At 43.3% G+C, this 22066-nt stretch overlaps 1 protein-coding gene across 2 annotated transcripts; it reads right to left on the bottom strand.

The window, feature by feature from the left end:
• Positions 1–4596: 4596 nt before the first annotated feature.
• LOC139069588 (uncharacterized) lies at positions 4597–20079 on the bottom strand. Of its 2 annotated transcripts, XM_070550093.1 has the most exons (8): positions 17478–20079; positions 17158–17310; positions 9393–9444; positions 8984–9057; positions 8602–8813; positions 8383–8530; positions 6339–6448; positions 4597–5239 (listed from the first exon to the last, which is right to left on the bottom strand). In XM_070550093.1, exons 4-8 carry the CDS (start codon positions 9021–9023, stop codon positions 4934–4936), a joined length of 816 nt encoding a protein of 271 aa, XP_070406194.1. In that variant the 5' UTR covers positions 9024–9057; positions 9393–9444; positions 17158–17310; positions 17478–20079; the 3' UTR covers positions 4597–4933. The 2 variants fall into 2 exon arrangements, with proteins under 2 accessions (XP_070406194.1, XP_070406195.1); XM_070550094.1 differs by having other exon boundaries at positions 9388–9444; positions 17158–20079.
• Positions 20080–22066: the final 1987 nt, after the last annotated feature.

Here is a 22066-nt window from a genome sequence, read left to right as displayed (position 1 = left end):
AAACTGGATGCAATGCTCGACTGATCTCACTCCAGCCCCCCTCCCCCTGACCCATCCCTCATGACATGTAGGTGTGTGAGAAGACGGCGCTCCCAAGACTAAATGCTGGCGCTTTGGGGAGCTCGTGTTTGAGCGTCTGGCCCTCCCATGTTAAGTGCTTCCTGAGTAGCCTTGAAGAGGGAGTCCTCTTTATCTGGTGCAGTAGCTCTGGCTCCTTCTCCTGATGCGAGGAAGCTGCTCCCACACAACCTCTGACCTCTGCAGCCCAGCGCGTTACCTCCACCCAGCCTCAGACTGCTGCGTGGACCGAGAAGCACAATAATTCATCTCAACACAAAAAAGGCTGGCTTAGACAAACTTTCGGGTGCAGTCTTAAGAAACTAAGCACACTAATTGTCTCAAAGGCAAGTAGACGGAGAGATGAAAAAACACGACACGCTCTGATGAGGATTTATAAAAGCACACTGAAACACAGACCGCTCTCTTTGCGTCCGTCTCTCCTCTAAAATATCAAAAGGATTCATTTTTCCAGATTCGTCGTAGCCTCCGTTTCTCCTCTGTACGAGTGGAGGCCAGTGGTTCGCTGGACTTCCTGACCCGCGTGTCGTCTCTTCTCACGTTGTTGTTGGTGCTCTTGCTGTTATTGTTGGTGTTGTTGTTTCGAGCGTGTGCGTAGTCCCTGCTTTTTGCTCATGTCAGTGTCCTCCTGCTCGTACAGTACGTAGTTACGCTAAGGATCAGACCAGCTATGAATTCTTAAGACACTTGCACATAAATCAGATCGCCGGTGTTCATCTCTACACATGAAGGTTTTATGCTTGATAATAATAATAAGAGACCAACACACGTGAGGTACAACCAGTGGCGGTTCTACATGGAATTACTCCCCGTGCGAGGCCCCCTTTGAACCCCCCCCCCCCCCCCTCCAATAGATCTTTATCATGATCCATAATATTTTAGAATTACCTCTGTAATTGTAATTTAAACTGACAAAAAAAACTGTAGACTACCAAAAATGCCAAACTTTTACAGAACAAATCATGTAAAAATAATCAGTGCAGCCATCTGCAATAAATAAACAGGATAGTTAGTGGTGACTGGGGAGTTTTCTTCTATTCAATTCAAGTTTATTTATATAGCGCCAAATCACGACAAGAGTCGTCTCAAGGCATTTCACATAATAAACATTCCAATTCAGGTCAGTTCATTGAGCCAATCAGAAAAAATGTTTCCTATATAAGGAACCCAGCAAATTGCATCAAGTCACTGACTAGTGTCAATGACTTTACAGCAATCCTCATACTAAGCAAGCATAAAGCGACAGTGGAGAGGAAAACTCCCTTTTAACAGGAAGAAACCTCCAGAGAATCCTGGCTCAGTATAAGCAGCCATCCTCCACGACTCACTGGGATCGAGAACACACACACACACACACACACACACACACACACACACACACACACACACACACACACACACACACACACACACACACACACACACACACACACACACACACACACACACACACAAAGACAAAGTAATATGTCTATAGTTATATTGTGATTTCTTAGTAAATATTCAATTTGGTGAGAGATAAACTTTATTATATTTATCCTAGTGGATCTATAATTAAACAGATAAACTAGTAGTAGCACATCCACTGTCAAGGAAAGCAAAAAGTTATTATCAGGAGAGGGAGAAAGTTTAAGTGGTTAGCAGCAGTGTGCTAGACAATAGCCCCCTCCATGAGGCCACCACAGCTCAGCAGAACATTGTTGTAGCTTCTTCTGGGGAGAAAAACAGAGAGAAAATAAAGTTAACAGCTGAAATTGCAGAAAATAATACAGTTAAAGAGCAGATTGTGGAAGAAAGCAGTAGAATGTGAAAAGTGGTCAGTGTATCTTCCAGCAGTCTAAAGCCTGGTTTATGCTTCTCCGTCAGCTCCGCAAGGGACAGATACGCACGGATTGACGGAAGCGTTTTGCTCTCGTGCTTCTCCGTCTCCTGGAGAGTGTTGCAAAGCAATTGCCGGGCAGGACAACAGAGGGTGCAGCGCTGTTCTGTGGTATCCTGTCATGTATCGGTCCAAGATCGTGTGTTTATATTGTGTTTTTGGGTATATAAGAGACTTTTAACACGGACATATTTGTCTCTCATTCTCCCACCTCTTCATGCGCTCCCCACCTCTAAACCCACGTTTCCTGTCATTTCCGTCCACAAATAAAACGCTTGCTGCGCATCTTTTCACTCCTCCAGTCACGGGATTTAAACGTTCATATTTTTAGAGTTTTTTCGCGAGGTATTCTTCAAGCTTCTCCATGTCTGCCGCTAGTTAAACTCGGCTCTCTTTGCAATGGCGGCGCTGTAAACAACAGCTGCGTCCTGACCAATCACAAGCTTGCGTAATCCGTCTCGTTCGACGGATGTTTAAAAAAGTGGGCTCGACTCCGTACGTACTTGCGTGCCTGCCGAAGCCCTACGCAAGGACAGATAATGGCGTTGCGTGTCTCCGCACTGACGCAGACGGAGAAGCATAAATCAGGCTTAAGTCTATAGCAGCATAACTACAGAGATAACTCATGATAATCTATCCTATTTAGATGGAGGCATGTTGGAGTCAGGACAAGGGAGAGCCGTCTTTACCGACTGTACACTCCACCTCCCTCTACTCCCCCACTTGTCCAGATTTAGGCTAACATCAGATTTTAACCATAGGCCCTATCAAATAAAAATGTTTTAAGCCTATTCTTAAAAGTAGACAAAGTGTCTGCCTCATGGACTAAGGCTGGGAGCTGGTTCCACAGGAGAGGAGCCTGATAACTAAAAGATCTGCCTCCCATCCTAATTTTAGATATTCTGGGAACCACCAGTAGACCTGCAGTCTGAGAGCGAAATGCTCGGTTAGGAACGTATGGAACAATCAGATCACTGATGTATGATGGAGCTTGATTATTAAGAGCTTTTTATGTGAGAAGAAGGATCTTAAAATCTATTCTGAATTTAACAGGTAGCCAATGTAGGGAAGCTAAGACAGGAGAGATATAATCTCTCTTTTTAATTCTCATCAGAACTCTAGCTGCAGCATTTTGGACAAGCTGAAGACTTTTAACTACATTCTGTGGACTTCCTGAGAGTAATGAATTACAGTAATCCAGTCTTGATGTAATAAATGCATGAACTAGTTTTTCAGCATCACTCCTGGAAAGGATGCTTCTAATCTTAGCAATATTCCGAAGGTGCATGGAAAAAGGAAATCCTACAAACCTGTTTAACCTGGGATTTGAATGTCATGGTCAAAGATAACACCAAGGTTCCTTACTTTGTTCTCGGAGATTAATGTAATGCCATTCAGGTCAGGTGATTGGCTAAGCAATTTCCTTTTCTGGATTTATGGTCCAAAGATGAGAACTTCCGTCTTGTCTTGATTTAAAAGCAAAAAGTTTAGAGTCATCCAATTTTTTATGTCCTCAAGACAAGCCTGTAATCTACCCAACCGATTAGGTTCATCAGGGTTAATGGATAAATATAACTGAGTATCGTCAGCATAACAGTGGACGTTTATCCCATGCTGTCTAATGATTTTACCAATTGGGAGCATATATATAGTAAAAAGAATTGGTCCAAGCACTGAACCCTGTGGTACTCCACAAGTAACCCTGGAGTATGAAGACGATTTGTCATGTACATTTACAAAATGAAATCTGTCAGACAGGTAGGATTTAAACCAGCCTAGCGCTGTTCCTTTGATCCCTACAACATGTTCAAGTCTTTCTAAAAGAACATTGTGATCAACTGTGTCAAAGGTAGCACTGAGATCTAACAAGACTAGAACAGATACAAGATTCTTATCCGAGGCCATGAGAATATCATTTGTAACTCTCACTAATGTAGTTTCAGTGCTGTGATACTCTCTAAAACCAGACTGAAATTCCTCAAACAGAGCATTAGTGTTTAAATGCTCACATACTTGGATGGCCACTATTTTGTCCAGGACTATGGATAAAAATGGAAGGTTAGATATTGATCTATAATTCATTGGGTCATCTGGATCCAGAGAAGGCTTCTTAAGTGAAGGTTTGATTACAGCAACCTTAAAATCTTGTGGTACATATCCATTTACTAAGGATAGATTTATTATATGTAGAATGGGGGCAGTAACCAAAGGAAATGCTTCTTTAAATAATTTGGATGGGATTGGATCCAAAACGCAAGTTGAAGGTTTCTTAAAATAAGCTAAAAAATAGTTGAATTTAGTCTAAATGACCTTAAATTAAGTGAAATAATCTGCCAGTGCAGCAAGATAATTGCACTTGGTAAGACTTCTTGAAATAAGAAAAAATATCTACACTTTAGACAAGTGACAGATTTCTTAATACAAGTAGTGAAACACTAATTTCAAGTGCAAAATTAAATAAAATTAACTCAAAACTAGCCTGTTGGTGCTTTTTTCAGTTTTTTATCCCTCTCATGTTGAGATGAACAATCTTGGAACAAGCAACTGTACAAGATTAATCTTCTGCAATCAAGAATCATTAATAGGTTTTGTTTTAAATCAAGACAAAGAATTTATAATAAAAGAAATTAGGCACAGGGTGTAATAAACAACCTTTATTTGAAATTTCTTTTCAAATGTCAAAAATTTTTCCAAACATCGCACAGATCAACGACTTTCTTAACAAATCTTAATTTTAAGCGTATTGTTTTGTATTCCTCTAACACATGAAGAACCTCAACATTTCATATACTAAAACTTTGTTTTAAGATGAACATTTTAGACACCGATTTTTTTTTGGTAACGTATACAGTGTCAGGAAGAATCTAACAAAAAAAAATTAAGAATGTAGTTGTAAATGTCTACATCACAACCTCTAAATGTTGGGTAAGAACTTTTCTGAACAAACATGACAGTCTAGCTTGGACAGTGCTACTTCTAACAAAAACTTTTCCACTCTGCCATGGCTTTTTTGTATGAGCCTGTGGTGTCTTGCTCATGGATATTGTCCTTTAAAACTTCAGTCTGAATGACAGACAGAAGGGTTGCCACACACTTTGGATAAGTGAGATGCAGGGTGTAGCAGTATGCCATTAGATACAGCAAACCTTGACCGAGGTCTTCTTTTGCAAATGTGGTGATGGGAGTGGTTTCCAGTGCCACAAGACAGGATGACCCATCAAACAGCAAAACCGGGCCCAAGAGGGATCTCTTCTGGAGGTACATGGCTGGATCTTCTGTTGGCTAAAGAAAAAGGACAAATTATTTCTTCATGGTAGAACAGAGAATCTGAAATGTTACTGGTGCAGTCCAACTACTTGAGACACAATTGCTGTCCCCACATGACTGACCATTTAATTTTAATTACTTAGAGACTCTGTCTAATACTAATTTTAATTACATTACATTATGAGAGAGAGAGAGAGAGAGAGAAAGATGAAAAGTCCCCAAGAGAGAGAGAGAGAGAGAGAGAGAGAGAAAGATGAAAAGTCCCCAAGAGAGAGAGAGAGAGAGAGAGAGAGAGAAAGATGAAAAATCCTCGAGAGAGAGAGAGAGAGAGAAAGATGAAAAGTCCTCGAGAGAGAGAGAGAGAGAGAGAGAGAGAGATGAAAAGTCCCCACCATCCTGTTTATTCTGCATCCTGCAGCACTACGGATCAGAACCGCTGCAGATACGAGTCACATTACTGCTACAAGTCTGCTCCACACACAGGAGCAGGAAGTACAGCAAGCCGTTGTAGTGAACATAATTTAAACTGTATTATTGCCAACCCGTACATAATAGACATGCCATCATTGCATTGTTAGCAGCAGAAATTAAATGTTGTTACCATTTCCAATACAAATGCATGTTAATGAAATACATTATATTTTACTGCATATATTTATGTGTCATTTAGACTAAGATGAGTGTTATTAATACAAACCTAAAACGTTACTGAAATGTGGGTCAAATATATAAAAATATTTTAACTATAAATATCAGATGGTAAAAAGGAAATAAACACTAATCTAATGCATATTATTGAGCCTTTCATAATAAGAGTCTGTTATTTCAGCCTGATCATTTTGATGTTTTATTTCATATTTTTTAGCAGCAAACCAGTTTTGTTTCACTTGAAACGTTGTCAAATGAAATATTCAATTAATCCACAGAAGCTTAGATTCAAACACTTAACGATAACATATTTGGCTTTTAAAAAATTGAGGCAGTTGAATGCACAGAGTATGTGGTGGGGCATGGTCAGGATGGTACCACCTCTGCCTCAATTTGAGTCAGGAAAAACCCTGCATGTACAAAATAAAACCACTTGCAGACATTCAACAGATATGAGAAAACTAACCTGAAGGACATGAATTAATGCCTCACTGGCATGTCCCAGCTTCTTGGGGGGTACAGCTGGTGATGGGAAGAGCATGGGGAGTGCCCTGAACAGGGCTATGTTGTGTTTCACTGGAACACAGTAAATCAACTTTTAGTTCAACATTACTCTGCCTAAATCTGATTGACAGCTTCATCTTGAGTTCACAAATAATCCCGTGCCACCATTAACAGTCCTGTATTTTTCTAAATACCAGAAAGCATTATTTTGTACACTCATTTGACAAAAATTGTTCATCTTATATTATAGGTCTAGACATTCAAGAGTCAATCACAAGAGCATCGACTCCGCAGCTGACTGGATCTCAAGCCAGTCGGCACTTGCTTACTGCCTGAATTAAATAAAAGATTGTTTCTATGTTATTATTAAGGATTTGAGCATGCTCTCGAGTCCTTGAATGCACTGGCAGGAGATCCATCTGGAGCTATGCTGTGATTTGGGATCCATTGTGGAGCGACAGATGAACCGCACAAATCCGAATCCAGTCCATATTCTATTTTACAACTAGAACCCTCCAGAACCTCCTCTGCTCCCCAATCACACGCTTCAAGGTAACCAGACTGAATGACAGCTCAGAAGAGGCTGCACTCTCAGACATTTCCAAATAAAACAAACACCAGGCAGATCGACTTCTTAAATGTAAATAACAACTCGTTACTCTACGAGCTATTCAATTCTATTTTTAATTTATTCCCGACAGGAACCTCTCCTCTGTCCCGACTGTGTTTATAACCTCTGCAACTAGCTTGGTTCTTTTGCACTTTGGCAGCCAGTGTCTCGATCTCGCAAGTTTTCTTTTTTCTGGGTAGAACACAGGAATCCCTTAATGTGCTGAGGACGTAGCGTGACCAAATATGGTTAATTGAGGGTGTTTCTGTATATAAATGACTGAACAGACATGAGCACCTGGGTATGCATGTGTGATTTTTAATCAGACGAGTATAGAGGAACGTGTGTACGAGAGGCCACCGCATGTTTCATAAATCAGGATTTTGACTGTTTGTACGAACAATCTAAATTTCTTTCATAGGAACGAATTTAGGAATATTTCTACAAAGTTTTGGTGAATGAGGCCCCAGAATCCTAGCAGTCACAAAGAGCAATATAAATAAAATTATAAATAAATTTAAACACTGTAGACTATTTTTATGGTTTGTTGTGTTTAATTTTAAATGTAGTTGATGTAATGTACAGAAAGGTCAAGCTTCTTGTTCTTGTTGCCCCTCGAACTTATCAATGTTCAAGGACACACAGTGCACTGTCACATCCACTCTTGCCGGATCCACTCCCAGCAGAACCAACCGGACTCCACCTCCTATCAGGCCTCGTGCCTCCGGCACTCGCCAACGTTCCCTACGCCACTCATAAAAGCCGGAAGCATTCTTCCAGACGCCGTCAGTCATCGAGGGTTCTTCAAGCTCAAGACTAGAGCCTCTTTTACCTTAACAGACTCTAAACTCCTTGCTCCGATCCGGAGCCGAACCTCCTGCTCCTCTCTGGAGCACACTCCACCCACACCTGGAGCAGCCAGCTTCTTCCTGCCTCCCGCTCCATCGACTCCAGCCGTGGGGTAAGTCACCATCCGTGACAGGGCTCAGTCATGCTGTCACAGACGGTGAATTACCCCACGGCTGGAGTTGGAGCGGGAGGCAGGAAAAAGCCAGCTGCTCCAGGTGTGTGCTTCCGAGAGGAGCGGGAAATTTGGCTTCTGACGGGAGCAGTAGGTTCGACTCCTGGCCTGATGGGAGGTGGAGTCCGGTTGGTTCCGGCAGGAGTGGATGTGACAGTGCACCCCAGCTATCATCTTTTTCTCTGAGAAAGTTTGGTCTCCTCAGCTTAAGAAATATTTAACTATATACTTTATTAAAGAGGGGTCATCTGACATTCTAACCAATATGGTACAATTATTCCAGTTTCATCAGTGTTAACAATATACATAACGATAATCATACTTATATCTGTAGCAACAGTTACATGGTGTGTGGCTGACAGCACAATGACTAACCTTCATCCAGGTTCATGGGTGGCTTCAACACCTTCTTCCAAACACCGTAAAACTGAACCGTGGAGCAGAAGTCATCCCATCGCTTCTTTAATTCTGTCAGGAATGTGCAGTTGCCTTTATCCAGGATGCGCCTCAGCTCGTCCATCACCTATAGTGAAAGAAACAAAAAAGTATATGCTTGCTTTATGGGGAAGAAACAATAAAAAATAAGCCACTTACATTGTGAAGCTCCTTGAAACATGGGTATGCCTCGAGAATCTTTCCGGCTCTTTCCTCTTCTTTCAGAACATCACTGTCAATGAAGGCTCGTCTTGATTGAAACTCAAGGTCAAGGATTTGCCGGACAGCGTCTTGGTTGGGCTTTGGCTTCTTATACATTGCCTGCAGAGTCTTGTAATGCCTGGCCTGCGTTACTCGACTATCCTTGTCAGCTAAAAAAACATAACAAACATTTAAAAAACATAGGAGAATCTCCAATCTCAGAATCTATGTGAATAAGGATTACAGAACATAGTTAAATTAAACAACTGTGAGCATAAACAATCCAGTTACTCAGCAGTTTACACAGATGAATATATTTTGAAACACAAGGTTGACATACCATTTAGAATCGATACTGTAAAATCATCCAATCCATCCATGATTTCCTTGTGTTCCTTTCAACTGTGCCTTTACCTGGAGGACAGAAACAACCATCATGCTGTGCCATGCAGATAAAAACGGAAACTGCTCTAGACTGGTTTTAAAAGTCTAGTGACCACCTGTCATGGATCCAAAGTTTAGCACCAAAAGCATCAAACATCTCTTATGTTTTTTATTGGGGTTGAACTGTATTTTGATCATGTGTTTCAAATAATATTAGTAATATCAATTTCACAAGAATGACTGAAAAAAACCTGTTGTTTTTATTCTTAAAAACAATTATGAACTGTTGATTTTCCAAATTCTTTCATTCATGATTTTTTTTTCACCAACTGAAAATAGTTCACTGAAAGCTCCATACACCTTACACTCGTGTGTAATCTTTCCGGCAGGATGAGTGACTTTCTTTATCCAGGGTTTCTGCAGAAATCAGCAAAACAAATTTAATGCTTTTTAATGCCATTTTAATGCCATTTTTAACCTTTTTAATGCCATAAAGAAACACACATGAGAATCCACGGATATATATGTACATAAAAAAATCCTCTGAGAATTCAATGTATTATAATGTACCCTGAGATAAACAACAAAAAAATGTATGCCTGGAACATAGCAAATACATAGTTGCATGGAAAGTTACATGTTATTGAACATGCTACAGCATTTTTTTCACACACAACAGGATTAATGCATGTGCCTTAGCTCACTAGTTTTTGATTCCAGCTCTGACTCAACATCTGTCAGTTCACTGCATTTGTCCCTGTATCTCTTCCTTAGAGTATTAGATTTTGTTATCATTTGAGCCATGAGCGTGCTCGGTTTATTTTCTGCCTGTTCAGCTAGTTGATCAGCATCTTTCTGAAGGCTGACACACACCACCCATAATATCTCTTTTTCTTTTTCAGCTGTTCTAGATGAATGGAGCGCTCCACATGCACTCTCAGACATGTTATGGCTTCTGTTTCTATAACTTCACATGCAGACATTTGAGGTTTGCCAGAAAGGAAAGCTGGCCTGTACACTTTGCAGGGCACAATGTCATCAATGAAGAAACCCCTGTCTACCATGATGACCATCTCTAGTTGTAGCATTTTCAACACACCAGATTCCCAGGTTAGTCCTTTCCTTTCTGGCAAAACTCAAATGTCTGCATGTGAAGTTATAGAAACAGAAGCCATAACATGTCTGAGAGTGCATGTGGAGCACTCCATTCATCTGGTCCAAGAACACAAGCTTTTTGATTGTTATTCCCCTCCTTGCATTTGTAAACAATCAGCTATATGCTGTGGTTTTTCTCCTTACCAACTTTTAAAATAGCCCACTAGTGAAGGCCTGGGCAAAGACGCCTGATGTCTGAGAACCTCAACATATGTACAGCAACCACACTGTATATTTACACACTTTCATAAAGAAGCTGCATATCAAGCTTTCATTCAGATGACCTTCAACAGTGCTGCACCCTGCTGAGGGACATCCGAGTAAAACCTTGAGATGGCCATTTTCTGTTCACTAACTTGCTTTAGTAAATCCTTACTTTGGTTAAATAAATCAGTTGTTGAACCCCCCACTCCTCTGTTTGGTCTCCTTTCTTATTACAGCCCACCACTTCCAGTCTGGGTTGTAACCGCTGACGTCGTTAGGTCCGTTTTAGGGGGGCTTCAGCCCCCCTAAAATAATCACAAGCCCCCCCTATCATTTTGAGTTTTTTTAGGGCTGGGACTTTAACGCGTTAATTATGATTAATTATAAAAAAACGACACGTTAAAAAAAATCCACGCATTTAATCGCAGCTTGCATTTCGAGCACGGCGGAACCTTTGTCACTGCACGACTTCCTCGTAGACTGAATATCACTGACGCACACAACAATGCACAGTGCTAATGGCTACTAACGGAATAAAAACGGAAAGAAGTTGCCTTGCTTGGACTGATGCAGGATTTAGGAAACCCGTCCGCCTCTTTTCTTAACTTGAAAAAAAAAAACTTCCAGACAACAACGGAGTCCGTGTCACGGACATTTTTCAGAAATCGTTACTGCTGCAGCTGTCCGGTGGCACAAGAAACTTTACAAAAGTTGTGGTAAGCTATATTTTTAACATTTACGTAACATCTGTGCAGCGCTGAAAGCACCAGACAGAATAATTCTGTGCCCTAACAGTAGTTTATGAAAGTAGTCAGACAAACGAGAGGCACCTGGCTGCCGCTGGGAGAACGCTCCGTGTTTTCACTGCTCTGTAAACAATCACAAACAACGTGTCTTAAAGTTGAAAACAGAAGTTTAAGTTAAAACAGAAACACTCTGAAACTTTTCTGATGATTTTCTAAACAATTCTGTCGGGGAGTCATACGTTTCTGAGACGAGTCTCTGTCTAAACATCACATGCATTACTATCATTAAGCAGCAGGTGTGTTGAAGCTGTCATCAGCTAAGGGGCGGATGCTTACGTGCATCAGGGGCAGCGAGGAACGAGGAAGTTGTGATCAGGCTGGAGATCACACCAGATTCGCTGCTGCAGGCGTGAATCTGCGGGTCTGCAGCATCCCTGAGACAGCAGGACTTCCCATGTAAGGAAGGTCCGCTCACCTGTTCGTCAGATCATTATTTCCTCGCCATGATCTTTTATCTTCCCATCATCCTCCAGTCATCCAACTGGAACCAGTTAGTGTTCCTGACCATTCTCAGAATATGCCATGCCTGCTCTGGTGTTAAAAGTTAGCACATTTAAGTCCTAGATCATATTTGTGCCTGTTCTACTGTCATTTTGAAGGATTATTATTTATATGTGTGTTTTTACTACATTATGAGCAGAAATGCTAATAAAAACTCCCAATTATACAAACAAGTGAAACTGGAAAAATTAGAATCTGGTGCAAAGTCAAATTTATTTCAGTCATTCAACTAGACAGACTATTTAAAGGCTCAGGAACCCTTTGCAGGCATTTTCTATTTGTAATAATAAATTTTAGTTGATTTGGGTCTTGTTTCAAATCACACAGTGACATTTGATTAATTAAAATGCATTTTTTTATTAAAATCTTTAGTTTTACAGTAATACAGTTGTGGTCAGAAGTTTACATACACTAGTAAAAAATATAATATAATGGCTCTACTGAGTGTCCCGTTATTTCTAAAACTCTGATTTTTCTCTGATAGAGTGATTGGAACAGATACTTCTTTGTCACAAAAAACATTCATGAAGTTTGGTTCTTTAATGTCTTTATTATGGGTTAACAGAGAAAAGTGATCACATTTGCTGGGTCACAAATATACATACAGCAACATGAACTAGCAATTTTGGTGACTTAGAAACGTGTCAGTGAACTGAGCTTCATAGCATGGCCTCTTAACTTCTTGTGAGTGATTATGAGTGACTATGTTAACCCATAATAAAGACATTAAAGAACCAAACTTCATGAATGTTTTTTGTGACAAAGAAGTATCTGTTCCAATCACTCTATCAGAGAAAAATCAGAGTTTTAGAAATAACGGGACACTCAGTAGAGCCATTATATTATATTTTTTACAAGTGTATGTAAACTTCTGACCACAACTGTAACTATGTCTAATGTTTAATTCTCTGTCTCATAATTTTAATTAAGTTTTGCTTTGAGAGCACATTTTCCTGAACGATTACAATGCGATTAATTTAGATTAATAAATTACAAAGCCTCTAATTAATTAGATTAAAAATTTTAATCAAGTCCCAGCCCTAATTTATATATATATTGTTATTTTGTCTTGTAATTGTTAATTACATACTCCTTTATTCCATATCATATCAGTGTTATTCATATATTAAAACTGTCAACTGCACACTCATTTGGCAGAATACAAGTTTGACAATTATTCATTTGTTCTTTGTCAAATTTCAGTAACATTTATAATTAAGCAAGTTGTAATTAAACAAATGACTGCAACATTTCCCCATGTTAAGTGCAGTAAACTGAAATGAATAGCTTTATTTGGAAATATAACATATCTAATTTTTAATGGACTTATATAAAATCTTTCTTCAACATAGACCCGACCAATGAACTGATTAAGCGTTATTATTTATAAAAAGAAGAGAGAAAATGCACAAAGGTAGGAAAGGAAAAGAAAGTGATGAAATAATAGGTTTTGTTAAATGTTCTTCAGATAATGAATTAATTGACAAAGTTTTTGCAGGGTGTGAAAAAAATGTTCAAGGTCAAGCTCCTGGGGCTAAGCCCCCCCTATTTCTCAATCCTAGTGACGTCCATGGTTGTAACAATCTGCAGACAGATTTCTGAGTATCTCCTCCTTTGGTATACAGATCCTCACTGAGCCAAGTACTGTGAACAAATAGTTTCTCCATGATATTATCCAGCAAGGTCCCGTTTTTGTCAAAACAAGGGTGAGGTAATGAAAAAATAGAAATATTTCATTAAATTAACATTTAAATTATTTATATGAATCATTAAAATAAATAAAAAAACATGTTTTGAAATATATAAAGTGCACCAAACTTGACTCAGTCCATTCAACAATTCTAAATGGACAATTATGTAACTCATCAATTAATTATTTGAAAGGATAATTTGTCAATTAAATGCTGAAAAAAATAAACAATACATTAATGAAGCAAGAACTTTTTAAACTTGAACATACCTACACCCACAAGTCTATTTTTACCTGGAGTCTCCTCTCAAGAGTGGCTGAAGTAATATTACTACTTTGACAGAATACAAATTATCTCTCTTTCTCTCTGGAAGCCCCACTCTAAGGGCCTTTGCAGTGTATTAGTGAGTCATATATTATACAACCACAGTCATAAAGTTTTCAATCAGTAGTTTTATTTCAGTATGTATTTTTCCAGTATCACAAAAAATATTAATTTTATATGGTTAAAATCATCTAGCTTATGTGCACTTTTTAAAACACTGCCCAGCAAACATTCGGACGTTTAATGACAGTTGAACGGTCACAACTGTAAAATAATATCACAGGAATTAGGAAAAAATTACACAACATCTACTCTATTTACCTTGCCCATACTCGAACCTGGATCCTCTGGGGGGAGAGTCACCAGCTCTACCAGCTGAGCTATGACAACAACTACTGAATATCAGATTTCTTTATATAGATAGGTAGAGGGTAAAGTGCGGGGTAAACTAACCAATCAGAGGACGGAGAAGATCTGCCACAGGCCACGCCTCCAGAGTGCCAAAACCCCTTACAGCCGAGCGAGCAGAGTCAGAAACCGAGCACGCAGAGAGGCTGCCGAGCGCGCAGAGAGGCTGCCGCGCGCGCACGTTTTCCTCTGCCGTGTGCTCGTTGGCAACGCGCGCACTCAGGTTTGTCACTTGTGCACATCCTTGTGCGCTCACAGACACAGTTTGCTCCCTCTCAGTGCACAAATGACCTCTCGCTATGTATATTTTCACTCGCGAGTCCCGTTCACACGCGCGATGTGGACCCAATCCGCGTGCACGTGTTGTGGCATGCCTCTGACGCCATACCTGTCTGTTTTGTGTCCTGTGTGGAGTCATTGTTTCATTGTCAGCGTGCGTCCTAATAAACCTGTGAAGTTAATTCTACCTGTCTGCCTGCCTGCTTCCTCCCCGGTCTGGATCCTCGCCTTATCTCCGCTCCACTCCGCAGTACGTCGTGACAGAATGACTCCACCCGAACCCGTTGATGGATCCAGCCGGGAGATCCTGCCTTGGGAGAATCTGCTCCAGTGGCTTACCCCGACCCACCAGCCGGCTTCTCCGTCTCCAGGCCCAGCTCCGCCTCGCTGCCGCCGCCGGCATCGCCGACCTTCGGCCGCGGCGTTCCTCCCTGTCCTCCCGGAACCGGAGGCATGTTTGGACTGGGAGCCGCTGCCAGATCGCTCCAGCTATGGGGGCACGAGGCTGGCGATCTGTACCCCCGGAGTCGGTCCACGGCGTGGGGAGAGACGCCGGAAGCCACCGCAGCCCTGCGCTTCTGGACGGAGCTTCGAGCCCGCCGCTGGCCGTGCCCGGCGTGGCAGTTCGGACACGCCCCCGGCCAGACCACCAGTCCCGTCTCCTGCCGAACCGGAGCCTCCGTCGGTTGCAGAGGAAGGAGCAGCAATCGCAGCCCGGCTGATAGAACAACAGGCAGAGCTCGACCGGTTCCGCGAGCTCCTCAGCCGCCAGGAGTCTCACCTGGATGCTCTATCCTCCTCGTCTCTGGGCCAGAGGAGCGAGTGCGGGATTCACCCAGCAGATCTCGCTGGTCAGCGGACTGAGCTGGCCCAGCTCCGTTGGGCGCTCAGCGTCAGGGAGCTAGAGTTGGACAAGCTGACCTCCCGCCTCTCCTCATCGCTCCAAGCTCTCCTAGCAGCGGCCCTGCTACCGACCCAAAAGCAGACGGTACCGGATCCGGACCAAAACTCGGCGGTTCAGAAGTCGAGGGACCAGAAGCTGACTCCTCCGGGCCCGAAGTAGACGGTTCCGGTTCCGGTCCAGAGGTCGACCGTCCGAAAACCGAAGGACCAGAAGTCGACGCCCCCGGACCCGAAGCCGACGCCCTCGGACAAGAAGTCAAGGGAAGTCGACGCCCGTTCCTGTTCTGAAGTCGACACCCGTTCCTGTTCTGAAGTCGACGTGTCCGAAGGCGCCTGTTCTGAAGTCGACGTGTCCGAAGGCGCCTCCTCTGAAGTCGACGTGTCCGAAGGCGTGTCCTCCGAAGTCGGCCTGTCTGATGACGTGGCCTCCTCCTCTGATGACGTGGCCTCCTCCTCTGATGACGTCGCCTCCTCCTCTGAAGTCGGCTCGTCTGATGACGTGGCCTCCTCCTCTGATGACGTCGCCTCCTCCTCTGAAGTCGGCTCCTCTGATGACGTCGCCTCCTCCTCTGAAGTCGGCTCGTCTGATGACGTTGCCTCCTCCTCTGAAGTCGGCTCGTCTGATGACGTCGCCTCTGAAGTCGGCTCGTCTGATGACGTGGCCTCCTCCTCTGATGACGTCGCCTCCTCCTCTGAAGTCGGCTCGTCTGATGACGTGGCCTCCTCCTCTGATGACGTCGCCTCCTCCTCTGAAGTCGGCTCCTCTGATGATGTCGCCTCCTCCTCTGAAGTCGGCTCGTCTGATGACGTTGCCTCCTCCTCTGAAGTCGGCTCGTCTGATGACGTCGCCTCTGAAGTCGGCTCGTCTGATGTGGCCTCCTCCTCCGAAGTCGGCCCGTCTGATGACGTGGCCTCCTCCTCTGATGACATCGCCTCCTCTTCTGAAGTCGGCTCGTCTGATGACGTCGCCGTCTCTGAAGTCGGCTCGTCTGATGACGTTGCCTCGTCTGAAGTCGGCTCGTCTGACGACGTCGCCTCGTCTGAAGTCGCCTTGTCTGACGATGTCGCCTCGTCTGAAGTCGCCTCATCTGGGGATGCTCTCTGCACTCAAGAGGTCGACACTCCGTCCAGCCGGGCGTCTCCACGGTTTCCGGTTCCGATGGTGGTTTTGAGGGCCGCTCCGGCCCAGCCTGCAGAGACTTTGTCACCGGCCCAGCCTGCAGAGACTTTGTCACCGGCCCAGCCTGCAGAGCTCCTCTATTGTGGACGCAGACCCTCAAGGGTCCGTCCTCGTCTCCTCCTCTGCCGCTGGCGCCGGCCTCCAAGGGCCCATCGCCTCCTCTTCTGCCGCAGGCGCCAGCCTCCAAGGGCCCGTCGCCTCCTCTTCTGCCGCAGGCGCCGGCCTCCAGGGCCCCGTCGCCTCCTCATCTGCCGCAGGCACCGGCCTCCATGGGCCCGTCGCCTCCTCTTCTGCCGCAGGCGCCGGCCTCCAAGCGCCCGTCGCCTCCTCATTTGCCGCAGGCCCCCGGACTCTGCTGTTCCCTGCCGCCTCTCCATAGGTCCCTCGGTTCCTCTGGGCCCTCCCTCCGGGTCCCCCTCCTCCCGCCCTGCTCCTTGTTCCTGTGGGTGTCTGGGATCCGCCCTTTGAGGGGGGGGGGGGGGGGGTACTGTCACACCCTGTCCTGTCTCCCTGTTTAGTTCAGCTCTGTCTCGTTAATTACCCCCACCTGCCTCTTGTTTCCCAATCACCTTAGCTCCCGGTCCTCCTGTATTTAAACCCTGTCTGTTTTGTGTCCTGTGTGGAGTCATTGTTTCATTGTCAGCGTGCGTCCTAATAAACCTGTGAAGTTTTTTTCTACCTGTCTGCCTGCTTCCTCCCCGGTCTGGATCCTCGCCTTATCTCTGCTCCACTCCGCAGCACGTCATGACACCCTCCCAGAGACAGCACTGTCCTCAATGTTAACCACCAGTCTCATAAAAGTGTTCCTTCCTTTCCCCTCTAGAGAAGACGACTATTGATAAAATAGAACCGGAAAAAGGGTTTAATAAAAGAGCTGGAAAAGGTTTAATAAAAAGAACTGGAAAAACAGTAGCAGGCTAAGATCTGTGAACAAAACACGCATTGTTAGTCCTATTCTAACGAAGCACAAAAAATGCTATGAATGTTGTAAACCAGTACCTCATCGGCCGACCGCTTGCCAATGTAAATTCCCGGTTGTTCACCCCTCAGTCCTGCTCACATTTCATAAAGAGAAACCGATTAAGGAAAAAACCTTTAAACTAAAGCAAAGCCAGATCACTCACCACTTAGCTACACCCACGTCTGCACCCAAAGCGAGGCTTTCGACTTTTGCGGCTAGACCCCAGCTGCCCTAATTATAGCAGCCCTCTAACTACACACCTGGCCTCTCCTGTGTCAGCGGCATGACACGTACAACCAGAATTACTTCCGGGAACTAAGGTGACCCGGTTACACTGGGCAAACAACACTAAGATTAATAAACAAAGAGGTCATCCAACACGTGGGTAAATAACAATAAACAACTAAACACAAAGCGCCGGGACTAAACCGGGTAAAAGGAAGGAATTTGGAGGAACACCAAAAACTCCACCAAAAGGGTGAGCTGAACTCTTTTACGAGTATGCTAGTGAAACACAACCAAGCTTGATATTTCGAGGAAGGATAATCTAACCACATAGGTATCAAACGAGACTTTAACGTCAGGTTTTCTAGGAAGGAAAAAGAGGAACACTCGCTCTAACACCAGGCCTCTTCTAAGCTTCCCTCCTCGAATGTCAGAAGGAGCTGCCTTTTAACAGGGAGCGCACTGATTGAAATGAGCTGCACCTGGCTCCGTTAGAGCCAGGAGAGCAAGATGTAGCGATGAGGCCACCTTGTGGCCACCAAAATAGACAGCGTCTGTTACACCCCACTACAATGACCTTATCAGTATGTAGCACCAAATCAGATAAAAAATCAGAGATCTGATCCAAAAACTCAGAGTAAGGGCCTGGTGGACGATATAAAACTACAAACAAGAGTGGTTTTACAGTTTTGCAATCTGGATTAGGAAAACTAAGAATAAGATGTTCGAACGAACTGTAGCTATTAATTGGTAAGGGACTGATTAATAAGTCCGAATGAAAACTGGTTGCTACCCCTCCTCCTCGCCCTGTACTTCGAGCAATATGATGATTTGAATAATTTGAAGGAGTCAACTCGTTTAAGCTAACATAGTCCTCTTGCTGCAGCCAGGATTCTGTGAGAGAGAGCAAAGAGATCTGATTATCACAAATCAAGTCATTAACTAACAAAGTCTTAGAAAAAATGGATCTAATGTTCAACAACCCACATTTAATTTTTCTAGTTTTCTGCTCGGTTGAATTTGTTCTAATATTTATGAGATTTCCATGATTTGCTTTATTAAGCCTGATATTCAATCTGTGTGATTTTGGCCGTGGGCAGGACACTGTCTCTATGGGGTAGTGGGTGGGTAACAGTACAGAAGCTGCAGAGGGGTGGGTTAAATTACGACTCTGCTTCCTGGTCTGGACCCTGGGTAGTCATGGAGGACTAATAAAACTGGCCATGTTCCTAGAAAGAAGAGCTGCTCCATCGAAAGAGGGATGGATGCCGTCTCCCCGCATCAGACCAGGTTTTCCCCAAAAAGTTTTCCAATTATCAATGTAGCCCACGTTGTTTTCAGGACACCACCTAGACAGCCAGCGGTTGAAGGACAGCGTGCGGCTAAACATGACGTCACTGGTCCGATCAGGCAGGGGGCCAGAGAAAATTACGAAGTCCGACATTGTTTTGGCAAACTTGCACACCGAAGCAACATTAATTTTACTGACCTCCGATTGGCGTAACCGGGTGTCGTTACCGCCAGCGTGGATAACAATCTTACTGTATTTACGCATATCCTTAGTCAGCAGTTTCAGATAAGATTTAATGTCGCCCGCTCTGGCCCCAGGTAAACATTTAACTATGGTTGCTGGAGTCTCTAATGCCACGTTTCTGACTATGGAGCTGCCAATGATCAGAGTCGGCTTGTCAGTGGGTGCGTCACTGAGCGGGGAAAATCTTTTAGAAACGTGGACGGGTTGGTGGTGGCCCACAGGCTGAGTTCTATGCTTCCTGCGTACCGTCACCCAGCCGGCCTGAGGTCCCGGCTGCTTGGGTTCTGCTGGAGGGTAGCTACGGGATGGTTCTGAGCTAGTTAGCCCCGCGCTAGCTAAGTAGCTACGGCTGTTTACGGGCTTTTCAACAGCGCAGAGCCGGGACTCCAATTCCGACACCCTCGCCTCCAAAGCTACAAAAATGCTACATTTATTACACGTACCATTATCGCTAAAGGAGGCAGAGGAGTAACTAAAAATCTGACACAGAGAGGAAGAGATAGGAGACGGAGAAGCAGAGACAGAAGTAGCTTTGTTTGCTTGTAGAGTTGTTTTATTTATTATTATGTGAACATGATCAACATGTGTTTGTTATTGTTCAGGCAGGCCACAGGCCACAGCAAGCATTTAACAAATCCTAGTTTGAATCAGTAAAAAACGATTCAAGGAATTTTTTCAAACCATTTGAATATTCGTTTCAATATTTCAGCCCTATTAGCTCTGTTAGCAAATAGTTGACCGAATTTAACTGTTAAAACCCCAGTTAACTGGTTTAAAAAATTGAAAACATGCATCATGAGAGCGTACATACCTTTATCTTTATCACTTTATGTGACCACAAAATCATTGTTTTTCCTTTTTTATTTGGTCATTTCACACAAGTCAGAAAAACCTGAAAGAATGATAGGCCTGTGTTTATGATATTATGAATGAAATGTGCGTTAAATAGAAGAACATCAAGATGTGATTGACTATAGCCATGTTACAGTTGATTCAGCCTCTACCTGCTCATTTCATTTGGGAAAGACCCAGAGGTGAATTCCCCCGCCGCACCCCTCCCCTTCCTCTTCTTTATACACGCACGGTACACGTGAACATTCTCAGTCAGCAGGAGCGCCTGCAGCTGCAGGGGGCGCCAACTTGCCGTTTCCAATCCAGACACTGTGATATGACAGATAATAGAACACCTCAGTGCGGCGCAGATTTATTTTTTTATTTTTTACTCAGCGCTTGTGCGCCCCTTTTGTGTCATGAAAAAATGCCGCCCCGGGCAACTGCCCTGTCTGCCCCTGCCTAAAACCGCTACTGGGCACAACAGTGATTTCAAAAATATATTTCTTCACATTTCAAGGCTTTATATAGCCCATCCAATCAACATTAAAACAGGCGCTCCTAAAGCGCCCTCTAGTGTTTGGTTAGTAAAATTGCCTTTAATCAACTTAACCTCCTTCTCGTCTTCCTCTTTTATCACCATTATTTCTAAATTTGGTGTTTATTCTGCAAATCTCCGTGCCTTCGTATTTATCTATTCCTGTTGTTTAACAGCTTCATGATTTCTTTGTCAACACCCCTTTGTGTCAGTGATGTCCGAGTGATTTAACCCTAAAAGTTAACCCCCAAATGTCTGCAACCTTCTGTAACTACTGCAAAGCCTTGTATGAGCTAATATAAATACATAAAATAACAGAAAAATCTGATAAGCTGTAATAAGTTGGCTTCACTCCTCCCGACGCCCCCAGTTTTCAGTGTTTTCCCTTCATATAAGCCAAGACGGTGGATCAGCCACCGTCTTTGTTTTATGCTCTTTAAAACAAAGATATTTGAAAGACAGATAGTTCTATGTGAATAATAATAACTATGATGATAATCAAGAGGAATCTAAATGTTGAGTTGAAATGATCTGAGCCTGTACATTTCTGTTGGAGTTCTGGATGTGTTGTGACGGCTGTTGTTCCACGGTCAGGTTTAGGTTGTGTTTCTGCTGTGACGATACATTCCTGTACAGTTGTGATTAGAATAAATGTATAAATTAAACCTCGCTTTGCCTTTTTAATGCTTCATGTACGGCAATGTGCATTTTGTCTTGGGGCTGATTGGAGAACTGTAAAGGACTTCCTGCTACAAAAGCACATGTTAAAGGGGACGTGCTGCGACTATATATTTAAAGTTAGAAAAATTTTGTGGTCTATACAAAACAGGAAAATGCAATCTCACCAGCTCTTTGACATTTTCAGTACCTTTCAGAATGAGTCGTTTCATTGGGGGCTCGTTAAAGTTGCTGCTAGACACGCCCACCCATCCCCTGATTGGCTCAGCTTTTATCACAGTAAAAACTGAGAATTACTGATCACATTTCTGCTTTGTCTGCCAACAGCGTTATAGTTAAATCAGTGTATCACATCCAAATGATTCAAATCCAGAAAAGACTTTGGGTGTGTCCTATATGCACCCATATATTTATTCACTTACAGAATAAAGCTTGTTGAGATAAAACATCCTCCTACTAAAGCTAAGTAGTTGAGAGAATTGAGAACAAAATGAAAACAATGTATAAATATAAACAAAAACTTGTCCAACCAAGTGTCATGTTAGGGGGGAAGGTGTCTGACCCACCACATGCAGAATCATTCACAGAGTCTGAGTATGGTATAAAAAAGAAAGTTTATAAAACGTGAACTAAAAGCGCAGCAGGAAAATCCAGCTGGGGCTCCGGGGGGTTATCTAGAGATGGGGGAAGAGTTAGTGGATGTTGAGGATCCGGACAAATGAGGTACAGGTCGAGACTTACAGTTTGTGATCCAGGGGAAACCAGAGAAGGGTTGTTCTGGGGGGGTAGTCCGTGAGGAGTGGGAGACAGAGACACACGCT

Source organism: Nothobranchius furzeri, chromosome 4 (assembly GCF_043380555.1).
Source record: "Nothobranchius furzeri strain GRZ-AD chromosome 4, NfurGRZ-RIMD1, whole genome shotgun sequence".
Lineage (NCBI taxonomy): Eukaryota > Metazoa > Chordata > Actinopteri > Cyprinodontiformes > Nothobranchiidae > Nothobranchius > Nothobranchius furzeri.
This window is presented reverse-complemented; position numbering and strand designations above follow the sequence as displayed.